The sequence below is a fragment of the Cynocephalus volans genome, chromosome 8, assembly GCF_027409185.1.
Source record: "Cynocephalus volans isolate mCynVol1 chromosome 8, mCynVol1.pri, whole genome shotgun sequence".
Lineage (NCBI taxonomy): Eukaryota > Metazoa > Chordata > Mammalia > Dermoptera > Cynocephalidae > Cynocephalus > Cynocephalus volans.
This window is the reverse complement of record NC_084467.1, coordinates 14,883,484-14,907,568: the sequence shown is the minus strand read 5'-3', so window position 1 is coordinate 14,907,568 and position 24,085 is coordinate 14,883,484. Positions and strand designations below refer to the sequence as shown.

Here is a 24,085-nt window from a genome sequence, read left to right as displayed (position 1 = left end):
GACTTGATTACGATGTTAGGAACATGCCCTGTGGTGCTCAGAGTCTACCTCAGACAGGCCCTGATGCAGCCACCAATCGTGGAGTGTCACAGCTGAGACCCTCTGATCTATCTCTTTGACTATGTTGGTGCCAAATAAATAGTCCTTGCCTTCCTCTTAGCTTTATTTAATAAAGTGACTTCAGGAGAAAACCCTCATTCCAGCATCTGTGGGGTTTACTTGTTAATGCCCCCTGACTTGTCTGGGTCTGGGGATGGCTGCCTGTGCCTCTGCATCACAGATACCTTGGGCCAGAGTTCCAAGTCTGCTGGAGCCTCCTGGCCTGGTCCCGTCCTATGAAGGTGGCCCAGCCCAGTAATGGCTGAAAGGCCATGTCTGAATGAACAAAAGAACCACAGAGTTTGTTTCTTGACTAGTGCTGGAAAGCCCCATTGGCAACAGGTCTGCCCTGGCCTTGGTCCTTTTATGGGGGTTATGGCATGTGACACATTACCTCTGGGGAGCCTTTGTATTTGAACCCCAAATCCAGCATCCTCCCAGGAGGCAGTTTGAAAGGAAGGAGTAAAGGCCACCCTCAAAGTCCATTCCAGTCCCATTCTTCCCTGTTGCATTTGCAGCCCAGGGCCGGCTGAGACTGGGGATCATGTAATTCATAGCCACAGCTCAGATTCCCAAAACAAGTTTCCATCCTGGGTTTCCATGCGCACTTCAGCGTCAAACACTCCATAAAGCTTGGGAGCTGAGCTATTTTCTTTTCTTCTTACTTTTGTGAAGTAGGTCATTTTGAGTGTGAAGTATGATGTTTTCCCTTTTTTCTCCTCCCCCCAGAAGTCCTGTGGTTGAAGAGTTATGGACATAGAATGTGTATATGTGACTATGCCGTTACTCAGCTGGAGAGTGGTTTTCAGGGAGAAATGACTTCGAACTCTGAGGAGAAGAGAATTACTAAGAATTACACATTAGGCTTTTAGCTGATCCAAGTTCAGGGATCTGTCTACCTGATGATAGAAAATAAACTCAGCCAGGTGCCAAATTGCTGTTGACTGTGCTGATAAACAGGCAGCCCCATCTAAGGGTCTCTCCCTTCGCTCTTGGCTCATCCAGTGCAGAGGTATCCCCTTGAGACCCTGTCTTTTGGAGTTTATGGAACCTGTGGCGGCAGTTATCATCAACATACTATTTTCCAAATGGCAGGACTTATGGATCCCACACAGAGTGACCCCCACCTCCTTAGTCCCAGCTTTGTAAATTCTCTGCATTACCACTGCCATAAACACTCATCTGTGAGGGAAGTCTTGAAAGCCACCAGGACTGTTTGTGGCACTAGTGACATTTGGTTGAAGGAACTAGCACTCCAGTGGACACCAGCAAAGAGTTGATTCCAGTGTTTCGCTCCTGGTCATTTGTAGGTTGATCAGTCATATCACTCTATCCCAATGTTCTGGAGCTTTCTGAGGGCCCCCCGCTTTACGTTCAATGCTTGACCAAGGTGACTTTTGCACAGTCTCCCCAAGCTTGTCCCTGTGTCACCCCACTAATGGGGAGCTAATAGATTTGAGCAAGTCATTCACCCTCCTTATTTTAGTTTGTTTGTTTTGTTTTGGGGGCTGGCCGGTATGGGGGTCCAAACCCTTGACCTTGGTGTGCCAACACTGTGTTCTAACCAACTGAGCTAGCCGGCCAGCCCTCATTCACCCTCCTGATTGTATCTTGATTTCATCCCTGTGCTGCCTGACTTTCTATCTGGGCAGAAGCCCAAGGAGAGCCCATGCTTTCATCTCTGGGCCTCCACATTTAAAAGACGTTCTCCATGGTGCCCCCTTGACTAGAGACCTTGCTGCAGGAACTCTTGGGCTTTCCCTCTTGATCCCAGATCAGCTGAGCTGTGGTAGTTGGTGCTGGGCCTGTCCTGCTCCCTCCCTGGGGAGCTGGGGGTTTTGAAATTATCAAGCACAGGCAGAGCCCAAGGTGGGGTGGGTTAATTCCTCTGTAGCCTACTCTCAACGCTTGGCTGCATTTAATCATTCATCCACGTTGACGTGCGAGGCCCGACAGCAAGTCGCTGGCGATGGTAGAGCCACCTTATTGAAATAGCATGTTAGCATTTAAACAATATTAATACTATTTGACTCATTAAATATACAAAGGCCAGTTAAACTGCTTCCATGTGTGTGCTGTTAGTCCTGGCGGGCAACTCCTCAGACGGCTTTATGTGGTTTCAGACAACATTTTAGCACATTCTTAAAATACCCACAAAAGCCTTTATGTAAAAACTCATAAATGTGAACCACATAAAAATTTTTTTCTTTGTTTCATGTCATTATGATCAAAGTACAGTAGGTAAGAATAAATTTTCAAAAACTTGTTGAGGTCCCTCTTTAATTAATGCTTCACGCGCAGAGAGCAGCCATAAACCACATAATGGGGCAACTGTCTGTGCACCCGCTGTCACCTCCCACCTGCTTGTGCACAGAGAGGAGGGTGCTTCTGGATGATTTTGAAACGGGCCTTTCAATCGCTTAGTCCTCTGCTTCCTTTGTCTTGGAACATCGGGTTGAGACATGTAGCCGCTCAGGTCCCTGGAGATTGCTTTTGGTGAATTGAGTTCAAGTCCATTCTTGAATTGTTGCGGTGTCTGGGCCATACCTGCAGAGGCCAGGTCTGAGCACGTCTGCCTCACCTCAGTAGGGAACACCCTGACTCGGAGAGGGAACAGATTCAAAGTGAGAGATCAACAGCATCACCTCTATTTCTGCTGCCATCGTTTCTTTATTAAAAGTCAAGTCAACTGTAAGTTAGGATTCTACCAAAAGGAATACGATCCCAGCTATTAAAAATGATTATGGAGATCATGTGGCTTCATAGAAAAGTGCTGATGATTCTGTGCCAAGTGAAAAAAGCTGAACTCATCATGGCACCTTTGCTGAGCTTATGGCTGTGTAAAAATTATGCATCTGGACAAAGACTGGAAGGGAATTTGGAAAAATCAGATTTATGGGATAAGTTGATTTATGGTATTGTGGGCTAATTTTTAAATTTCCTTTTCTTTTAACAATGTTATTGCAGTAAGCTTTTTAATTTTGGGGAAAGGAATAGTAACCCACAAGGCGGTCACGATTGAGCTTGCGTTTTTACCTCCTTTGTCTCTAGCATTTTGAAGCTTTAGACCTGGTTTATGTGGCCCACAAGGGGAGCTAAGGATACAGGGAGAGGCTGCCCAGATGGGAGCTGGGCCACGGGGAGGAATGTTGGAGTGGAAACAGCCAGTGCCACCTTATAAAACGTTAATGCTGCTGTTTTCTTTTTCTGGAAGAAAACAACCTTAAGGGATGGGACTGAGGGGGATCAACCCTTGGCCACCTGGCACTTTTGAACTGGTCACTGGATGGTGTTGACAAGGACTGTCGAGCCACCAGGATTTCCCCTAGTTTCCTTCCAGGACAGCCTAACCCTGCCTCTCCCCAGCGTTCAGCACACAGAAGAGCAAGCCTTTGACAGGAATAGCACGTGGGTCTGGTTTGGGGAGGCGTATGAAGATTGGGGCCACATCTGTGAGGGAGCAGAAGGATGAGGACGGGCCAGGGCCTCAAGCCTTCGATCCGGGAGGGCCAAAGGAAAGATGGAATTATCAGCTCTCCCTTTGCCAGCACAAGAAAAGCCACAGTTTTTAAAGTTGTTTTTTTACCCTCTTTTGATGTGAGGTTGCTCTCTCTCCAAGCAGGCTGAAAGGGAACACCATGTGTTAGAACCAAGCCATCTGTCACCAACAGGAAGGGTATTGGCAGGTCTGGTGTGGGCTGATCCTCTCTTGGTAGTATTGAGGTGCTCATAAGTTAGCATGGTGTGAACCAAGGAGTCACCAGAACCCAGGAGGGCAGGTCAGCCAGGCTCATGGATCCCACAGCAAGGGCTGGAGTCTAGAGGTGACCCATACATCTCCATGTGTCCCGGGAGTGTTCCAGGACGGCCCCGCAGGGGGAGGTGGAACCTCAGGTCCTAGACCAGAATACGTATCTGCTTGCATTGCCCTGCCCTGAAGAAGGGGGGTTTGGAGAGAGATTTGGAACAAGAGAGATTATCTTCCAGAGTGGGGTCCCTGAGTGCCCAGTATTGGCCGATTTCCTGTAGGTCACCTAGGATGGCACTGAGCTCTGGGTCCCACAGGTGTGTGTATTCATTCACTCGTCTTTTTCCTCTCATGGCACTACCTCTGTTGTGCTTGTCCAGAGGGTCCCTCCCCTCCCCTTGCTGTTTGACCAGCATTTAGCTCAGCATCTGGCACCTGGATACTTCCATCCAGCAGGTACTGAGTGCCTCCGACATTAGCCTGGGCAGGCCTGCCAGCAGGGGGGGGACAGGGTGAATTCCATGTCACAGCCTCGGGAATGCGGCTTCCTTGGTCTGACTGTCTCTTAGTTACCCTCTGGTATATATCCTGTACTGACCTTTAAAAAAATTTTGTCTTAGTTTGAAAATTGCAAAAAATTATGTATATATGAAGAATTCTTATATACCCTTCTCCTGCATTCTGTAAGTATTAATGTTTATCATGTGTATTTTTTATTATGTAGCAGCTTTATTGGGATATAATGCACAGTATGTGTCAATCTTTAGTGCTTACTTTGCAGTCTCCCTTTGTCGTAACATTTGACTTGGTTCTCTTGGACTTGGAGCCTTAGCCTGATCCCCTTTTCTCTTCTGCTCTTTTCTTTCCCTCTTCCATTTGGTCTTATTAGAAGTTTTCTCGTACTGACTGAGATCTGAGAGGTAGCTCCGTCTCAAGCTTAGCCCTTCATTTCTGGCTAGGGTTTTGTTGTCAGTTGCTCTGAAAGACCAGCAGGAGCCCTGGTCTGCCTGGGCTCTGGAGGGATCTGGGTGAGGAGAAGTTTTTTCTGTATTTTTTCTTCATCTCCCGGTAAAGTAGCCATCCCCCCAAAAAGAAATATTGAACAATAGTAATGGTCTCTAGGGATTGTCTGCTGGATGTTACATGCTGCGCCCAGTCCTTTACCTGGGAGGAACTGAAGCTCAGAGAAGGTTAGTAAGCTTGCCAAAAGCCGCAGAGCCAGAGAAGGTGGCAAAGCTCAAACTAAAATTCATCTTCTTTGGGGGGGATGGTATGGGGATCTTCTGAACTCTTGGCCTTGGTGTTATCAGTACTGCATTGTCGCAAGTGAGCTAACCAGCCAGCCCTCCACTTCATCTTTATTACTCCTGTGCCCGTGTTCTTCTGTTTCTTTTCTTTTCATCTCTTCCTCCAACCAGGGGATGATCAGAACCCATCCAAGAACCAGCCTTGGATCCACTGCAGGGAAGGTCCTAGTTTCAGACGGATGTTTAAGTAAATCTTTGCCTGATGACAACCTGGGACCTGGGCTGATGATCTGTACCTTGAGGGGCTTAACAGCTAATGGGCACATGGGCCTGTTTCCTGCAGGTATTTTGAAGGTGGTGTCTCATCTGTCTACCTCTGGGATCTGGATCATGGCTTTGCTGGAGTGATCCTCATAAAGAAGGCTGGGGATGGATCAAAGAAGATCAAAGGCTGCTGGGATTCCATCCACGTGGTAGAAGTGCAGGTACAGCCTCCCCAGCAGCTAGCAGCCAGGGCCAAGTGTAGATGCCACACTGCTCGGTGCAGCCCCACCCTCTACTAGATGCCTCTCCAAGGGGAGCTGCTGTGATACATAAACCCCTGTTAATTCCAAAGCCATTTGGATAAAGATAAGTCAAGGCTACGGTAGTCATTGAGGATAAAGTTCCCGAAAGAACTTAATACACATGATTGCAGATTCTGACTGTCCCTTTAAAAAACTGGTTGGGATTTTATAAGGTAATGTGGTGATGACTTAGGAAGGGACATGTTAGAATGACTGATGATCAAGGGGCCGCTTCAGGCCCTCCTTAGCTCGGGATGCACCCAAGATTCTGATCTCTGTCTCATCCCCCCAGGAGAAATCCAGTGGTCGCACCGCCCATTACAAGTTGACCTCCACGGTGATGCTGTGGCTGCAAACCAACAAATCCGGCTCTGGCACCATGAACCTCGGAGGCAGCCTTACCAGACAGGTAGAGTTACCCATTGGTAGCCAGTTGCCAGTGCCCCCAGGGCCAGCCTCAGTGCTAAGCTTCTGCAGAGACAAGCTGAGTAGTTGCCTGCCTGCAGCGAGCGTGCTTAGCCAGCTGTGGACCCACCAGGAAGTAGGGCTTCACGTTTTCAGTTGAGCACCCTCTGAGCTGTATGAAGTTGCCCACCTGCCCTTTCCCAGCTGGCTTCCTGCTGTAGGAGGACAAGGTGACTGCAGGCGTGCTCTGCTTTCTTCTCTTCGCTCCTCAGAGCTTACTGTGCCCCTGTACTCAGGCTCACGGGGTGCCGTGGGAAGCGGTGCTTTGCTCTCTTTGCCGTCTCTGCGGTCATGGGTGTGCACAGCCCCATCGGTCAGGTCAGCTCTCTGCAAGCCGCTCGTCTGAGCTCCGGGTATCTGTGCCTTGCTGCTCTCAGCCTGGTCTGAGGACCATCATCACTGAAGAGCTTGTTAGAAATGCAGAAACCGGGCCGAGCCCGTGGCGCACTCGGGAGAGTGCGGCGCTGGGAGCGCGGTGACGCTCCCGCTGTGGGTTCGGATCCTATATAGGAATGACCGGTGCACTCACTGGCTGAGTGCCGGTCACGAAAAAGAAAAAAAAAAGAAATGCAGAAACCATGCAGATCTACCAAAGCAAGATGTGCATTTTAACAAAATTCCCCAGGGAATTTATGTGCATGTTAAAATTGGAGAAGTGCTGCTGTGTGCCTTTCTCTCACTCATCTTTTGCTTGGGTATCACTAGCAACCCATGTCCAAGATGTCCCTTCTGGGCTGGGTCTAAGGTGAACATGGAGCTTGGACTAGAAGGCTCTGCCTCTCCTGGTGCAGCCTTGTCTTCACTGCTACTTTACACATACAAGCAGCCTAAGACCCTTGACACATCATCCCAAGAGAAGTCCTTGCCCTTGTGTCAGTGCAATATGGCAGATGCTTTGTGTGAGCAGAAGAGAAAATACGAGCCAAGTGCACCTTGGCTTCAGAAGGAACCGCGCTTTGCCCTCAAGAAGTCAGTATTAGCAGAGATGCAACAGCCTTGAGAACGTCCTCAGGAGGAGCCTGCTTCTGCAAGGATAATTCTTCCCATTTCCCATTCCAGTAGTGTCTGACTTTCACGTATGAGGATTCCTTTTAAAATCAAAAAATTAGGGGCTGACCATTCAACTCAATTGATTAGAACGCAGTGTTACAACACCAAGGTCAAGGGTTCAGATCCCCGTATTGGCCAGCCGCCAAAAAAATTTATTTTCTCAGTAAGATAATTATACTTTTAATAGCTGTTGATAGAAAAAAATGTGGGGAAAATGTTCGGTTTAGTAACTCTTGTAAGCGAATTTGTCCTCTCCTAGTCACGACAGCTTCAACATGCATTTCAAAAATATTACTGCAAGGCCAGTGTCGGCCAACATGCCTGAGACGTGTGTCAGAGCCCTAGACTCTCCACGTGCAAAACCTCTACTTCCTCTGCTGTGTTACAGGGTCCAGAGGCCAAAAGGGATCTTGGGTGCCCTCTGGCCTCTGGACAGGGCTTGTTCCTGCCCCATCCCGGAACCAAGCACCAGTGTTCACAGTGGAAATAGGCTCTTGTCTTCCAGGGACCAGGACTGGAGGGGGCAGTCAAACCCCAGGCCACCAGCACCTCCACAGCCTGCCAACCCCACACCCTGCCACCTGGGGAATGGGTGGAAAATCCTGAATCTGTATCCAGACACTGCTTCCTGCATCACTTACCGCTCCGAACTGTTTATAATTCCACCCGGTTTACAGTGACCTGGACAAATATTTAATCCTCTGCCTTCCTAATAGTTTAAATCAGGGCTGTCAGCCCATGGCCAGACCCTGGTTCCGGCTTGCCGGGAGCGGTGCCTCCTGCCAAGCCAAACGTGGCCTGCCGAGTGGCTGTCCTCGGCACACCTTGGCCGGGCTGCCGGCCTCATTTGCTCTGCCTTTTGCTCTTGGGGCTTTAATGAGGAAATTCATGCTCTGTCATCATCCTAACAGCCGATCGTATAATTCTTCTGAGGTGCATTAAAGCTGGGGCTGGTTTCCAATGTAAGTAACTGTCAAGGGGGGCGGGGGCCACGAGTGGACAAGTCTATGCTAATGATGCAGCTTCTGAGCAAACGGGGGACACGAGGTCTGCGGCTGGGCTGTGTGTCCCAGAGGAGCCTTGGAAAAACGTCTGTGGTTGCCTCGGATGGGAGATGAAGGTTGCAGGAAATCCATAATGAAGAGTAGCCTGCGGCTGTGCGGGCCGCTGCCTCCATTAGCTTGTGAGCCTGGTAGAGTTCTCGTCCCCATGTAACAGGTGAGGGACTGAGGTTCAGGCTGTCAAACAATGTGCCATGGTGATGTCACCAGTAAGAGGCAGAGCCAGGATTTGAACCCAGACTTGTTGGACCAACAAAAAAGCTATTTCTGTCACACCACACTTTGTTGGTCTTAGTCTGTCCCCTGGCAGGACATCCAGTAGATGCCAAGTAAACATTCAAGTGGAAATGCGTTGAGCAGTCGGCTCAGTATGGATAGGACCCTGCCCTGCAGGCACCTGGTGACATTCAGATGGCAGTCTCTCCTTCCCCGGCACGGCATGGGCATCTGCTATGGACCTGTGACCTCAGAAACAGGGCCAAAGCTGCAGAGTCCCACGGTGGTATCAGGCCTCCCCAGGGGTGTTCTGAGCAGCACCAGCCTTTGGGTTCCTCCTGCGGGTGCACACTGGCACTCAGGAAGCAGGCTGACTAGAGGGGACACATTCACTCTGGAGGTAGTGAGGAGTGTTTAAGATTTTGAGGGAGTCAGGTGATCTGATCAGATTTGTGTTTTCAGAAGATGTCTTTGTCAGCTGGCGTCGGGGGTTGGAGAGGATGGGGAGGGTTGTTATAATTGTCCTGGGGAGAGGGGTGACAGGGGCCTAGACTGGGCAGCCCCAGGACAGCAGGAGAGGACAAGCAAGGAGGTCAGTGAAGAAGTTGGTGTCAGCTCAAGGCAGGAGGAGGAGACAAGGGGCAGCAGCTGACACTTTGGGGCAGTGAGTCAGGGCCTTAGGTGATCACCAGGTCATGCGAGGTGGGGTGGGGGTTGGATGAGTCTTCTGGAAACCCGGCCTCATCCCGGTCACCCTCACATGCCCTGTGTATCAGGAAGGCAGGCTACTGTTTTTAGAGCCGTCTCAACAGGTCCGCAGTGGCAGGTGCTCGTCCCACGAGCCGTCCTGACCAGTGACCAGGAACGCTCCTCAGTAGGGCCAGGATCCTGTGGCTCCTGTCATGTCACCCCCACCCACTAGCCTGGGTTCTGTTCCCTGTGGGAGGGGAGGCCCCAGGTGTCCCCTCGTTTCCCTCTTCTCCCCATGCCCCATTTGGAGAAGGGGTCCCTTCCCACAGGCATCCCGGGCTTTGCTACACCTCCTACCTCTCTCAGTTGACACTACTTATGGGAGTGCTAGTGAGCAAGGGGGACAGCTGCTGGCTGGCCTGTGTCAGCTGATGCCTCACCCGAGCCTCGTCGCCCAGCTCGTGGGGAGGTGCGACAGTGGGCTAAGGCCACCACACGTGCTTACCTCCCCTCCTTCACATTGGCCCTTTGCTCGCCCACCCCCAGCCCTGCCAAAAGATGTCTCAGGGACACTTGGTCAGCTGGAAAATGAAGTAGCTAGGTAAAGTGTTTTTGCAAATCCCTGCAGCTGTGGGGCTCTCGGAGGGAAGGGGAGCCGCTCGCTCCGGCCACCTCGTACCAGGCTGGTGAATGCCTGCGGGCAGGGGCAGCAGTGGCGGTGGAAGGTGCCCTTTGGCGGCTTGCCACCAAGGCCCAGCAGGAAGGATGTGGAGCTAGTGAAAAACGTGGCAAGCCAAGTACCAACACATTGAAAAGGAAGTTGCACTGAGAGGTCACTTCTCCTGTGTGACAGCAGAGACGTGGGAGAGAGGCAAGACCGTAAATCTCTGGAAAGAGATCCAAGGTTTCCCATCTGGGGAAGGGCCCTGCAGATGTTCATTTGATTTTTTTTTCCCCCAAGATTCTAAATATTTAGGGATGAAGGTGGAATGTTTTGTTGAGTAGAGAGATCAGGCCTGTCCTTTGCTCTCCCTGCTCTGCAACAGGCACCCCTTGATATATCTTCAGGCAGTGAAACTCCAGCAGGGACATTTGGCCCAGGGATCGTAGCAGGAGAGTCCCCTTTGACTTGTGCTTGGCAATTAGGCCAGCCAGTATATTTTCCTCAGGGGAAGAAGCCCATGGCCCTTCCTCGCAGATGTAGGAACAAAGGGTGGGCTGAGCCCAACTTAGGGAAGGGTGGCGCATGCTCGCTGGGGAGGCGCGGCTGCAGCTGCAGACCTGCTCCTTGTGTTCCAGGAGCTTGCCTGGGTTCGCGGGTAGAGATGCTTGAGCAGTGTGGCTTCTGGGGACAGTTGTGTTTTTGTCAGATGACCTGGAGTGGAGTGACCCAGTGCCTGGCTGAGAAGGAAAGCTGGCAGGAGGCTGCCTCCCTGCCACCATCCCCTACCGTGAAGGACAGAGGCAGGACAGCAAGGGACCAGGGAGCCTTGGCAGGAGGCGGACACTGCTTGGAATTTCTGAGCCCTGGATTGTGGTTTGTCCTTGGCTTTTCTGGTAAAGAGAGTAGATGAAATTGAGCCAGTGGAGAAGTCTCATGGAAGAAAACAGGTTTTGGAGTCATCCAGACCTTGGTTCACTTCCTAGTGCAGTCACTTGCCAGCTGTGTGGCCTGGACAAACCACTTCACTTCTCTGAAGCTCAGTGTTTTCACCATAGAGTCGATAATGCCTATTTTGAAAGGTTGTTGTAGAGTAGAAATAAAAAATCATTTCTACCTGTGGCTTATGCTCAATAAATAATAGCTATTACTGCTACTGCCACTTACAGGCAGAGATTTCTAGAATATATACACTTTTAGACTCAATTAAAATTTTCCTAAACTGGACAAACGTAGCCTTCCCAGGAAGGCTGCCTGACCATTGTCCTCTGGCTCAGCCTCTTGTGAAGCCCTGGCCTCTGCCTGGGCTCTTACTTGCAGCACATTTCTGTAACCAGGAGGAGCCAGAGGCCAGCACAGTCCTGGGAACAGAGCTGTCCTCTGACAGTCATTAAGAGCTGTGGGTCTGCCAGGCACCATTCTAGGCATTTCATGTACGTTAGCTCATTTTGTGTAGAGTGAAGGCAGGGAAATCAAGGCCCATGCAGCCAGGGCTGGCTTCTTTCAGCACCTTCCCAACCCCCATTGTGTTCACTAGAAGACACTGTGTGGTGGCGGGAGACACAGAACCCCCCGTTTGAGAAAAACCTCCTGCCTGTGCCCTCCCCATCTCAAGGCCATCGGGGGAAAGGGGTGCTGTTGGGGACCCAGTGGGCTGGCCTCTGACTTCAGACTCAGTTGGAACCACCTTGTGGAACATCTGTGCGGCCACAGCACATAAAAATGTTTTCCTTCTGGCAGCCACTTTTATAAGGATGTAATAATATATGCATTACAAAAATAGTTCTATTTTTGGTGGGTCGGCATTGCCAGCAAGCCGACCCTGACCAGGTGTGGAGGGGAGTCGGCAGGAGTGCCGGCCAGAGGGCTGTGGAAACATGTCTGTATGCATGATCGCTGCCCCCTCTCCCCGGCCCACCTTCTTCCTGCCCTTCCGCAGCCCCTGCTGGGCCTTTGATTTGGGCTCAGATTCCCTGCCATGAGCTTGGGGGCCCTGTGTTCTCCTGGGGCGCTGGTCTGCCTCTGGGGAAGACCAGCCTTCTCACTTTCCCGCCCGCCACAGCCTCTTTCACCTCTGGGCAGCCAGTGGTTTCAGCCTTGCTGCTCGTTGGAAGAAGGCTCTTGATTCTGATGTGACTCTACTTACCTTGATAGCCCAGAGCCCTTTGCCAGCAGCTTGGCTGCACTTTGGGCTGTTGGTGTTCACATAAAATGGGGCCCTCACAGAGCTCAAAGCTCTCATGCCCTCCTTAGGGTGGCCAGGAATGCACCCCCTGCGTGGAGCTGGGAATGGAGAGACTGTAATTTGCTGGAAAGGCATAATTCATTTGAATCAGACCCCCCAGGCTTCTCCCTGCCCAGCAGCACAGCTCTCTGAGCAGCCTTGAGTCTGGGCACAGTAACCATTTCCATGTGGGGAGAGAGAACACACAGTCCCGGTGAGTTGGCGTCCAAAACTTCCTTTTATAAATGGGTAGATGGAGCACCCTCCTTCCTCCCAAGTGTGCGCCCCAACTCCTGTTCAGCTCACACACCAACCAGTTGTCTTGGCAACAGGGCTTTGCTAAGGGAAGGTGATGTTCTAGCAAACACTGCAGTGGTATTCATTAGACCTGAAGTGGAAGGGGACTTGCTGTCACTCTCAAGTTCATGGGCACTCTCACTGCTCCTATTTCCTGGGGACCCTTTGGAGTCTCTGAAGATCAAGACTCCCCAGGATGACTCACCAAAGAGTACCTGGGACAGTTCAGGGCCTGGTGTTAGGGGGACAGAGAAACTGATCATTCCAGTGTTTCTCTCCCTCTTTTCCCTTTGACCAGTACTCAGCAAAACAGTCTTGCCAGAACCAGATATCTTTGCTCTGCAGAGATTAGTCTCAGAGCTTTGGAAGGGCCTTGCATGGCCACAGGCTCCAGACTGTCACCTAAACTGGATCCTCTGCTGGAAGCATCTTGGCCAAATGGCCACTCCGTTTGTCCTCAGTCACCTCAGTGACCTGAAGCTCATTGCTCTATGAGCAGATGCCTCTTGTGGACAGCTCTGTAGAACATACTGAGCCCAATTCTGTCATTCTGTGATGTTCTCTCACCCCTTGGTCCCACTTCTGTGAACTTCAGTGATGTAGACTGGGTCTGCTCCCTCTGCCAGACATTAGGCCTTCAGCGCCCTGCCAGCATCTCCTGAGTCCCGCCCCCACTTCCCAGGCTTGAATGTCCCAGTTCTTTCCCATTTCTTGGGGTCCAGGTGTTCAGACCTTTAAAGTGGATGAACTCTGACTTGTCTATGGCCCTCTTATGACCCACTGCTCTGAACTGAATCCAGCCCTGCAGATGTTACTGGGCCAGGACAGAGCAGAGGGGGACTGACCGATGCCTTCCTGAGCAAGTACTGGAACCTTGCAGCTGCAACTTTGTCATCATAGGATGGGAGCAGGGATGCCACCGCTTGTCTGGGCACTGGTAATTGTTTCATTTGTGTACCCTAAAAAGGATTTAAAACTGTCATAGCAGCCACATCTCACTCTTGTTAAGCTTGAACACATTTAAAAATCTCCACAGCCTCTTCCCAGGAACTGTTTGCAAGTCGGCTGTTCCCCATTTTGTACTGAGATGAACGTTTGAGCCTACGTCTCTGGTTTGCATCAGCCCCGGTAAATTCAGCTGGCATGGTGAAGCGGGAAGAGCAAAGGCGCTGGAATCTAATAGTGCCCTGTGATCAGGGCAGATTGCCTGCGTTGTTAAGAGTCCGTTTCCTGGGGTTTAAAATAGGCTTCTGAGCTGGCCAGTTAGCTCAGTTGGCTAGAGTGCAGCCTTATAACACCAAGGTCACAGATTCGGATTCCGGCACTGGCCAGCTGCCAAAAATAAATAAGTAAAATAGGGTGCTTAGGAAGATGGAGTGGAATAATGTGGCTGCCACTTGGTGAGCACTCTCTGCTTGGTGGCTGTGGTCATTCTGGAACCAACCCATGTTTCCAGGTGCTGTAGACTCTTGAGGCTATTGATGGGATTCTGTTGAACCCTCTCAGCTGTGCCATCATTTAAGTCTGGACAAACAGGCTGACCCAGGGCAGGCAGAGGCTCCTCCAGGCTGCCACAGAGGCCACCAGGGACTCCATGTTGAGCCTCTCATCTCAGCCACAGTCACAGGGTCTTGGCCTGCTGGAAGGATGTGGGCTTATTAGGGTAGTTCCTGGCCTTCCAGCCCAGCCTCCCCATCAGAAAAGGAAATGAGAGGGTCTTGTGGCAGAACTTGTTCACAGTAAGACCATGCTGGCTCCTCGTGATCTCTGATTTTAAAATGTGCCAACAGATGATTTTTAACAATCCCATCGAAAGTGGTTGTCTGGCTCAGTTTCAGACTAATGTGTATTTTGCAGATTCTGCTCTTCTGTCTTTCATGAGAGTCAGGCTGGCGCTGCTGCCCTCTAGTGTTCACACCCCTAAAGTGCATGATGCTGTCACTTTCAAGGAAGGCTCTTAACACTGGGCGGGTTGGTCTGGCCCTGGAGGCCTGGTCATTTAGAGTGACTTGGTTCTCTCTTGCCACCTGCTTGTCCGTTTGTGTCTTCAGCTCCCTCTTAACCGGGTCTGTTCTGCCTTCCCAGCTGGAAAATCAATCTCCCTGCAAGATGAATAAAAATAGGTGAGAAGCCACAGAGCTCTGACCCAGAGTGTAGCCTCGCCACCCCACAGTCTGCCCATTCTTCAGGGTCTGAAGATGCAACCCTACCTTTTCTGTGCAGTTTTTGAGTAGCCTGAACTCATTTGAAGCTCAAGCTTTTGTGATATCTTTTTCTTATCCTGCTTTTTTTTTTTTTTTGGCAGCTGGCCAGTACGAGGATCCGAACCCTTGACCTTGGTGTTATAACACCGCACTTCAACCAACTGCGCTAACTGGCCAGCCCTCATCCTGTTTCTTGGTTACTTTTTTCAGCTTCCATAGTTTATTTCAAGGACAGCAATGGTAATGGTAGCTGTATATTCCCATTCCAATTTAGTAGCATAGAGTATTTATGTGCTTAACACCCTGTTTTATAGCCTGCGAGGCACACAGGAGGCAAATCTTAAAGAGTTTGTGATCTTGTCAGGGAATAAGGCTTAACGTGGGGAAAAGCTCATGAACAGGTGCTCGTGTTGGGAGCCACCAGTTCCTTCTTCCCTCCCTGCCTCCTGTCACTCAGCACTCCGAATTGTGACTATTGATTGGGCTGGAACAGACTCCACCTCGGCTGAGGAAGAGGATCCTGGAGACTCGGGTGCTGGGCCCCTCCTGCACCCCACCTGTCATAACCTAGGAGTCAGTGTTGAGAGTGTCTTGTTCAGGTTCCCCAGAGCCTCACAGAATGCAGGCTCTGAAGTCAGAAAGATTGACCCGGGTTCTGCCACTGCCACCTGCGTGTCCTTGGGCAAGTCATTTCACCCTTCTGGCCTCGGTTTTCTGCCAACCAGGGGTATTGGTCTATCCCTGCAAGGCCTCCCTGACAGCATCCCATGGCTGCCGTCACGGGCAGTCAAGGCACAACAGCAGCGTGGCCCAAGGACAGTTCATGCCCACCAGCAGTGGTGGCATGCAGACAGACCAAGCATGTCTGCTCTCGCTGTCCCTGGATGAACCAGGGCCTGGTGGTGGGAGGCACCTTTGCCCTCCCTGCTGTGGCTCAGGGGGTCTCTGCTTCCACAAGCGCAGCAGCAAAAATCTCCCCTGGAAATGAAGACTCAGGCTTCTGCTGGCCTGGCTGTTTGTGACCTGAAACCGAAGTCACTTGGCACTTCAGTCCCCTGCTGGAGAAGTGGCCTTATACCACCTGCAGCTGGCACCACAGAGCTGCCCACAGGAACAGTAGACTCTTTGCACACTGTGGAGGTGGACTGCACTGTCGGCAGCTCTGCCATTCTCCAGCTTTCTCTGACTTGGAGGAACGTTTTTGTCTTTTGCAGATGGAGAAAGATGAAACCGTGAGCGACTGCTCCCCACACATAGCCAATATTGGGCGCCTGGTAGAGGTGAGTGGGCCTCCAGGGCTCTTGGGCTCCTGCATCGACCCACAGCTGGTGACCTTTTACCCCAGAAGCCTCTTTGCTGGCTTCTTTCTTCCAACTCCACAGCAGCCAGCAGAGCTTGTCTTGTTTTCTGTCCTGGCCTCATATCCTCTGAGCCTTCCAATTTAGACACAAGCAGGGCCCCAGCCCCCAAGGCCTTTCCTTCTCCACCCCTAAATGTGTGCTCCCAGAAGGTCTGCTCACTGCTGGCTCTGGGAAGTGCTAAGTCCTGTCTCCCCTGATCAGTTGGGTGTGAACAGTGGCCTGAGCTCGGAAAGGAAACAGATCCCTGGAACACTAGTGGTTTCTGGAGGAGCTTCCGTGGCGGCTGCCTCGGCCTCCCCTTGTCACCACATTGTTCTGGAAGAAGGGGAGGTGCTCTTGGGTTCTACAGAATTGTTCACAGAACTGGTGGGAAGGTGGAGAGTGTTGGTGTGGTTTAGACCAGCTCCCAGTAGTGGTCAGAATTGGCCGCCAGTACCTGGGTATTGACTTCCTCCATGCCTAAGGACAGGAAGGCGCTCAGAGCACAAACGATAAGGGGGGTCCTGGGAGCCAGGAGCTCAGGCTCCGGAGCAGTCGTGTGACTCCCCCCTGTGGTCACGGTGGGGACTGCGGGGGAGCTGGTGGGAAGCGGGGAGGATGGGGCCCCAGATTCTTAACTGTTGGCCCTGGCGGCTGACTGGTCTCCCTTTCCAGGACATGGAAAACAAAATCAGAAGTACGCTGAATGAGATCTACTTCGGAAAAACAAAGGACATCGTCAACGGGCTGAGGTAATGTACCAAAAAAGCATAAGCTTTGGAACCAAAAAGATCTGAGTCCTGGGTCTCCTAGTTCATATCTGTGTGGCCTTGGGCCTCAGCTTCCTCATCCGTAAAATGGGGCTAAAGCACCCACCTTCCAGGAAGAGTACCTTGCCCAGTTTGCACTCTCAGGAATCATTCCTTCTTCCCTCCACCATTTCGTTTTCTGGGGCACATTCACTTTAACAGCCGTTGTGCCCTTGTCCCTGGAGTCTGCCTCCTCCTGGTCCCCCAGCTGGTCAGTCCCCTCTGTTTGGCCCTGGGGCCCAGGGGTGCCTCTCTGCCACACCCTGAGACACCAGAGGGGTACAAACTGCTGGGCAGCCTGGCCGCCCAGCCGCCCAGCTCCACAACAGCCAGCAGAGCATGTCTTGTTTTCTGCTGACGCCTAGGCCCTGGGGCAGCAGAGAGCGTCCTGCAGATGGAGCCTTTCAACCAGATGTTCTCTGCCAGGCTCTGTTGGCTGGAACCAGGGTCCTGGGCCGTCCCTCCTGCCCCTGTCAGGCCCTCGGTTCTACAGTGCCGGGCCGAGCAAAGGCTGAAGGGGCCCTCTGGGTTCGCAGGGTCAATGGTGGACAGTGCAGGAGGCCAGAGCCCCCCAGGGGTGTAGAGGCGGCTGTGGCACAAGCACTAGCTTTGGAGTCAGGAGGCCAGGATTTCCTCCCAGCTCTGTCACCCTGAGCTGTGTGACCTTCAGCACCCCTCCCAGCGGCCTTCGTCCAGTCAAGGAGGCAGGGTGGCTGAAGGGGTCAGATGAGAGATGAAGGCTGGAGAGCGCTCTGCAGTCCAGCAGCACTGTGCACATCCCAGGACCTGTGCTGTGCCCGGGTTGCCTGCCCTCTCATCCCTGGTCTGTGTATAGCTGTCACAGCCAGGCCAGGAGAGGCAGGAAGCAGCCCTAGGGCTGCCCCACCTTGTGAATTTGTCCCAGAGACAGATTTAAGTTCCCTGCTCTACAGTTTTAATATAGAGGAGGAGTCTCCTTTTGTCTTTCATCTTCCTGATTTCCTGTCGCCCCCACCTCCCGTGGGGAGCTTGGTCTGACCCCTGGTAGGTTTTATTTTCCCTTGCAGGCCTGTGGCAGGGTCAGAGCCCAATGGTCCCAGGTGTCAGGGCTGCCACCCAGACCACTGTACCATCCCCACCAAACACGCTTCCACCCAGCCGGCCTGCACCATCCCTCGGTATGGTTGGGAAATGGCAGGGAGACACAGCAGAGCATACAGGGTGGTGGGTGTGAGCCCCTAAAAACTGAGCTGTGGTCCTCAGCATACCCCTCGCCATCCTGCCTCGTGTGTCTGCCTGTCCTTCCTCCTCAGTTGTTCCCTACCTGTGCTCCTGGATTGCGTCGTTCTCTCCCCTCCCACTTCACTCATCTCTGAACACTCTCTGTAGATCTATTGATGCTATCCCTGACAACCAAAAGTTTAAGCAGTTGCAGAGGGAGCTCTCGCAAGTGCTGACCCAGCGCCAGATCTACATCCAGCCCGATAATTAAGCCGAACCAGGTACCCTGCCTTAGAGGCGTGAGAACCCTCCCCACTAAACAGGACTCACCAACCCGCCGAGACCCCGCCGGTCTGGCTGTTGCTGTGCGGCCATTAAAACCACCACTAACCCCTGTGTCTGCTCATGGCTGGTGAGCAGCCACATTAACGAGTAGCCGTAGGCCCACATAACACAGACACGTATCACGTGTGTGGTGTGTGCTTTGCACTCTGGGTGGAGGCTAGGTGTGGGGAAGACAGGTGGTTTGGCTTTTGCTCCTGAAGAAGCCTGGTCCAAGGCACTAACTGCACCTCCAGCAGCAGCCACTGGTCAGTACTGATCAACTGGCCTATAGAGCAAGGGTCCAGGCCCTGCCTTCCTCCCACCCTCGTGCTTTAGGGCATCCTCTCTGAAGCTGGTTTATGTGCAGCCGGATCCTCCCATCTTCACCAGGGATCCCCAAAGCCAAATAACCCCCTATCTCAGTGGCACAGTGACTGTCCAGCACTAGCTCACTTGGAGGGAGTGATCTTGTGCTCTGAGGCTCTGGATGGAGCACAGAGGGGGCATGTAATCCACCCTGGCCGCCCCATGCACCTCCAGACTGGTGGCTGCTGGAGCTGCCCGGGATGCCCAGTGCTGACACTGGCTGGACCAGCATAACTTCATGCCCCTAAAGAGCTGCAACTGTTCAAATGAGCATGTGGATGGAAAGGAAAAGAATCTTGCTTGTTGATAATGGCCAAGAACTATGACTTGAGCTTGTGACAAGTGCAGATGTATAAAAGCAGTCGGCCTCCCTGGAGAGGGGGAGGGAAGCTACAAATATGGCATTTGGAAACCCAGTTGGATGGGGCTGTGGAGCCCAGGGACTGGGGGCTACCCAGGTCTAGGGCACCAAAGGCCCAACCCAGAAGAGGCTCAGTGGGATTTGGGGGTGGGGTGGAGTGGGCACTCGTGTAACCCAGTGGAGCTTCCCTTCTGAGGCTGCGAGCCTTAGCACTTAGGTCTGGTCTGTGTGCCAGCTTCAGGTCCAAAATGTCCTTCAGCCTTATGACGGCTGTCACGTGTTCCCATCATTGAGAAAAGGCCCTTTTTATTATTTTTTTTTTTTTATTTATTTATTTTTTTTTTGTCGTTTTTTTTTTCGTGACCAGCACTCAGCCAGTGAGTGCACCGGTCAGTCCTATATAGGATCCGAACCCGCGGCGGGAGCGTCGCCGCGCTGCCAGCGCAGCACTCTACCAACTGCGCCACGGGCTCGGCCCTCTTTTTAGAGTGCACCATGTTTGTGCGGCTCCTGGCCACCCCAGGGAGGCCTCCTAGCAGGCAGCACTTCTTAGGACACGTCCTCCTTCCCACGCTGAGCTGAGCGCTGCCTCCAGGCGCTCATTCCAGGTTGCTTGGCAGTAACCCTCCCAATCTCTGTTCCCTAAGTGAGTCCCTGGCTCCTTATGCCTTCGGCCTTTCCAAGTCTGACCTCCCCAGCTCTCACCTGGTTCTTACTCGAACTTTCTCCTTGTGGGGTGAGGTTGGCTGGACCCAGCCCAGACCTGGCTGCTGCCCTGCCAGCTGCACCCTCTTGTGTCAGCGGTAACCTCCTGTTGTGAGCTCTGTGAGAGGCTCGTGGTGGGGTTGGCTGAGATGTGGGGCCCGGACCCTGCCTGTGGCCACTGCAGAGCCAAGGGCCGTCCAGGGCACATCAGCGGTGTGCACTCAGCAGCATCAGTCAACTGTGATGTTTCTTGTGGGATTTTTGCAGCTGTGGACAGATTGCCTCAAAGGCATGTCTGTGCCACCCTCTTACCTTTTTAGGGACTGTTTCCAAGATTTTTCTAAGAGTTAGTAGACAGAATTCAACTCATAATGCTGTTACTTCTCCTGGGTCCTCCTCCAGTTTACTTTACCCATTTTCAGCATTTTGGGGATTTATCTTTTGATCTTTCCATCCCGCTCTTTTTCACGGCTGCTGCATATAAAGCTTGAGACTGGCTGAGCATACTGCCCACAGCATCCCGCTCAGGCAGCCTTCCAGCCTCTCCTGCTGCTGCTTCTGACCAGTAGTTCAGTAAGTTCTTGGTTAACCAATATGTTGGGTAAATTTGACAAAATGGTTGTTCAGAGAATTGTCGGGGGCCTCAGTTTTCACATCTGTAAGTTGGGTTTAGTAATAGTTAAGACTCTGCCAGGATGCTTGTGAGAATTCAATGAGATAATATGCATGAAAAGTGCTTTGTTAAGGTTGTAAAATCTCTATAGACCTTAGTTGTTTCTAGATTTGTTGAAGAGTGTTTCTGCACATACATAAATGCAGTCACCTTTAACCTTTCACCACAGATTCAGGATTTGACAGCAGGGGCCTATGGCCACTTGCCTCTTTCCTATGCCACCTTTTGAAGTCCAGGCTAAGAGATTTTCTGGGCCAAGTTCACAACTGATGGTGCCTTGCAGCCAAAGCCTGAAAGTATCTGTCCTTAATGTGCTTGCTGCCTTGGCCGTGAACCCAGGGTGCTCAGACATGCAGAGACGCTGGTTCTTACACACCACCTGAGTGGGGTACCACTGCACCCTGCCCTTGTGGAACAAGTGAGGGATAAGCTGCCTCTGTTGGGTGGGAGTAGGGCGAAGGGAGCTGTAAAGAGGAGTCCACATGGCCAAGAATGTCCAACCAGAAACCCAGGGCAGCTGGTCCGAAGCAGAGGGTTGTTGCTGATTGTGCTTGGACGCCTGGAAGCCACCTCCTGGTTCGAGCTAATGGTGGGGCCTTGGCCCAGAGGAGTGGATTTAGGGTTCTGGTGGCTGTGGCTGGGTCACCCACAGCCTGAGGCAGAGATGAGCGTCTGTCCATGTAGACTGTGGGCCTCCCCCACAGTGCCTGCCACACCTCTCCCTATTCAGTCTACTGACAATGCCTTTCCTCACTTGCAGGTCTGTGCAGATTTTTGCAGACAAATCAAAACAAGAAGCTCTCAAGAACGACCTGATGGAGGCTTTGAAGAGAAAGCAGCAGTGTTAAACCTCTGCTTCCCGCTAACCAGACACGCCATGCACTCGTTAGATTCCTTTCTTAGAAAACTCGTTTTCTGCCCCTTTCCCTCGTGCCCTCCCTCCCCGACAGGTCACATAACAACTTGCATCGCTGACCGCTGTACACAGCGCCATCTCTCCCGAGAATAAAGCCCGATAAACACCCTTCTCCGGCTCTGAGGCCTGCTTCCCACCACATTTTGCTATCGAAACTCTTGATATTTCCATAGAGACCGTGTGTTTTTTGTTCACCCGGGCCCCCTGTACCCCCCATTTGAAGACCTAAAATACACTGTCAGCCTCCCCTTCCCTCCCACCTTTTTGTTACATTGGTGTAAAAAATGTAAAACAAAAAAATTTTATGAAATAACTGTGGTGTGTGAAAGATAGAAGAAAAACTGGAAATCTGATTCCATGTGTGTTTGGGAGCTGCTTTCGGTGGGGGTCGGGGAATAGAGGGTCGCTCTGGGAGGAAGGAGAGGTGGCCCTCAGCATTGTCCTGTGCAGACTCGCCCCTGTCCCACGGAGAGCACCTTGTGGGGATGCGGGTGGGAGTGGGGACCTGCTGACCGTTCTGCTCTTCTGGCCAGGTGCTTTTCTGTCAATTTTTATGGAATGCAAAAGGAGTTTTTTGTTTTATTTTGATTTTTTGTAAAAGCTTAAAAAAAAGAAATCTACATCTTATACTTGAGCCTCCATACTTAAAAAAAAGAAAAAAAAAACAAAAAAAATAAATAAAAAGAAACTGGGACACAGTTGGCACTGGCCTCGTGTTCTTTCTCGCCTGCCTCAATTTCCAGGTGTGTGTGGCCTTGGCTGCGAGGGCTGAGGAAGTGTCCAGGAGCCAGCAAGCGCCTACTGTGTGCAGGCGCATCCACGGGTGTCTCGTGCCATCTTTATCATGGCCCCAGTGGCCGCGGGGGCAACGCTTTCTGCAGATTTAGGAAACTGAGGTTGAGATGAGCTGAGACAGCGCCCCAAGGCCTCGCAGAGCTGTGGAGTCCGTACTCTGCCCCCTGCACGCCGCCTCAGGGAGGGTCTCCAGCAGGTGCCCACACTTTCTCCCGGCTGTCCTGTCACCTGCCGCCCTGGGTTTGGGGGCCAGGTGGCGGGTCAGTTGGCGCCCCCTCACTTGCCTGTCTGCTTTGAGGGCATGACTCCTTGGTCCTGGCTTCTCTCTGCTGGATGTGATGTGACACATCATTATGGAGTGCAGAGTACCATGGGAGATAGAAGAGAAGCTCCTGCAGAGTTCCTTTTAACTCCTGGTAGAGAGCACGGGGAATGCCGGAAAGAATGTAGGCCTCTAGCTGTGGGGCGGGCGTGAGGCACACCCCGCCAGCTGTGGCCTCATGTCAAGTGGGGGTGCTACAACCTCCCAGGGCTGTTAGCAGAGTGCCTGGCACACAGAAGGTGCTGAAAAAATGAGTTTTCACTTTTATCAGGTGTACCCCCCTGCAACCAAAAATCATAATAGAAACCCAGAAGTTGTGACTGATGTGTGCCGGGCCTGATCTTGCCCTGCATTCTGGAATCTTCCATGGGAGCCATCATTCCTAGTTTTATGATACTATGTTGAGCTGGTGAGACAGGACAGTGGGCCCTGGTAGCAGGTTTCTTGGGTGAGTGGCAGTGGAAAGCAGGTGCTGCAGAAGGGCGCTTACAGCTCGGCTGAGGCCCCTCCTGTCCCTGCTCCCTCCTTGGTTGCCTTGGCAGGAGAGCCCTGGTGGCTGGTAGGGCCCCTGAAGCATTTCTAGGGGAAGGAAGGCTAAGGAAACGGCATATAGGGGTTGAGAGGCTGAATAGTCCCCTCTGGCTCCATGGGCTGCATGCAGGTGAGACTCCTACAGGCTTCTACTAGATGCTTCCTGCAGGTACCGCTTGGTGGCAGTTCAGTGACAGGAGACCGCCTTTCAGTCTCAGTTCTGTGCAAACCTACCCAGCACCCCGGGCCTGGTGAGGGTCTGCATCCCTAGAGGGCTAAGGGCTCAGATGGATAATTTGGAAATACCTGGTTCCTCCAAGGCCCTTTCACTCCCCCTTTGCTGTGGCCTTGACCCATCAGCCTCTGGAGCCCTTCCTAAGGTTCTCAGGCCCCAGATGCCAGGGCTCCTTGTCTCCATGATTTTCTCATTCATTCAAATAATATTTACTAAGCAACTGCTTTGTGGCGAGCACTGGGCTAGGCTCCCAGAGCATGGGACCCTCCACCACTGGTGGGTGGACTAGACATTGTTTGTGGCTTTTGCTACACAGGGCAACTCTTTTTTTTTTTTTTTTTTGGTATCACCCAACCTCTGTGCAGCCTTGGTGCGCTTATGGCTTCCTCCCCCTTGCATGACCCCTGCCAGGCCAGTGTAGATGTCCCCCTTTGAGAGACTGATACGTAAACAGTCAAAGTGTTTCATTCCCACCCATCCTGGAGCAGCCTTGGTTCCTGTCTGTCCAGATGCCTGATGACTCGCCTTCCCTTCCCTTCCATGAGCACCTCACAGCCGGCCAAGAGCTCCCTGTGTTGCCTGCTTAGTGAGTGGGTAACCTGGGTTCCCACCTGGTACCAGCAAACCCTAAAGAGTCTGGAAGAAAGAGACTGTGCCTGTGTCAAGCTCCTACTCTGGCCCAGTCCCTGGGCCAGGGGACTGGCAATGAACCTTCACAGGCCACAGAGGTAACACGACTGCTCCCACTTAACAGGTCAGCAGGCAGGGCGGCCAGGACACAAGCCCATCTGCTTCCCCCGTAGCCTATGCCTGCCCCCTGCCTTGGCTCCCAGCCCTGTGCCCAGTAGGCTCCCTGGGCCCATTTTTGAACTCCAAGAGAGGCTGTCATCTTCCCTTGTCTCTGTGACTATGGTTTGTTTTTTAAGCCTCTGCAGCAATCTTAAAATTAAGTCGGCTTCATCCCATTACATAGGTTTTGC

At 52.1% G+C, this 24,085-nt stretch overlaps 1 protein-coding gene across 2 annotated transcripts in view; it reads left to right on the top strand.

Annotated features, from left to right (window-relative positions):
• Positions 1–21,923, top strand: part of CAPZB (capping actin protein of muscle Z-line subunit beta) — a 129,855-nt gene extending 107,932 nt beyond the window's left edge. Inside the window, exons 5-10 of one of the 2 annotated variants that reach the window (XM_063104523.1) lie at positions 5,438–5,579; positions 5,953–6,069; positions 15,743–15,808; positions 16,544–16,620; positions 18,046–18,158; positions 21,067–21,156. In XM_063104523.1, coding sequence (XP_062960593.1) covers positions 5,438–5,579; positions 5,953–6,069; positions 15,743–15,808; positions 16,544–16,620; positions 18,046–18,148 — 505 coding nt within the window. In that variant the 3' untranslated portion in view covers positions 18,149–18,158; positions 21,067–21,156. Of the gene's footprint in view, positions 1–5,437; positions 5,580–5,952; positions 6,070–15,742; positions 15,809–16,543; positions 16,621–18,045; positions 18,159–21,066 lie in introns of both variants that reach the window. The other variant, XM_063104524.1, reaches the window with a different exon arrangement.
• Positions 21,924–24,085: the final 2,162 nt, after the last annotated feature.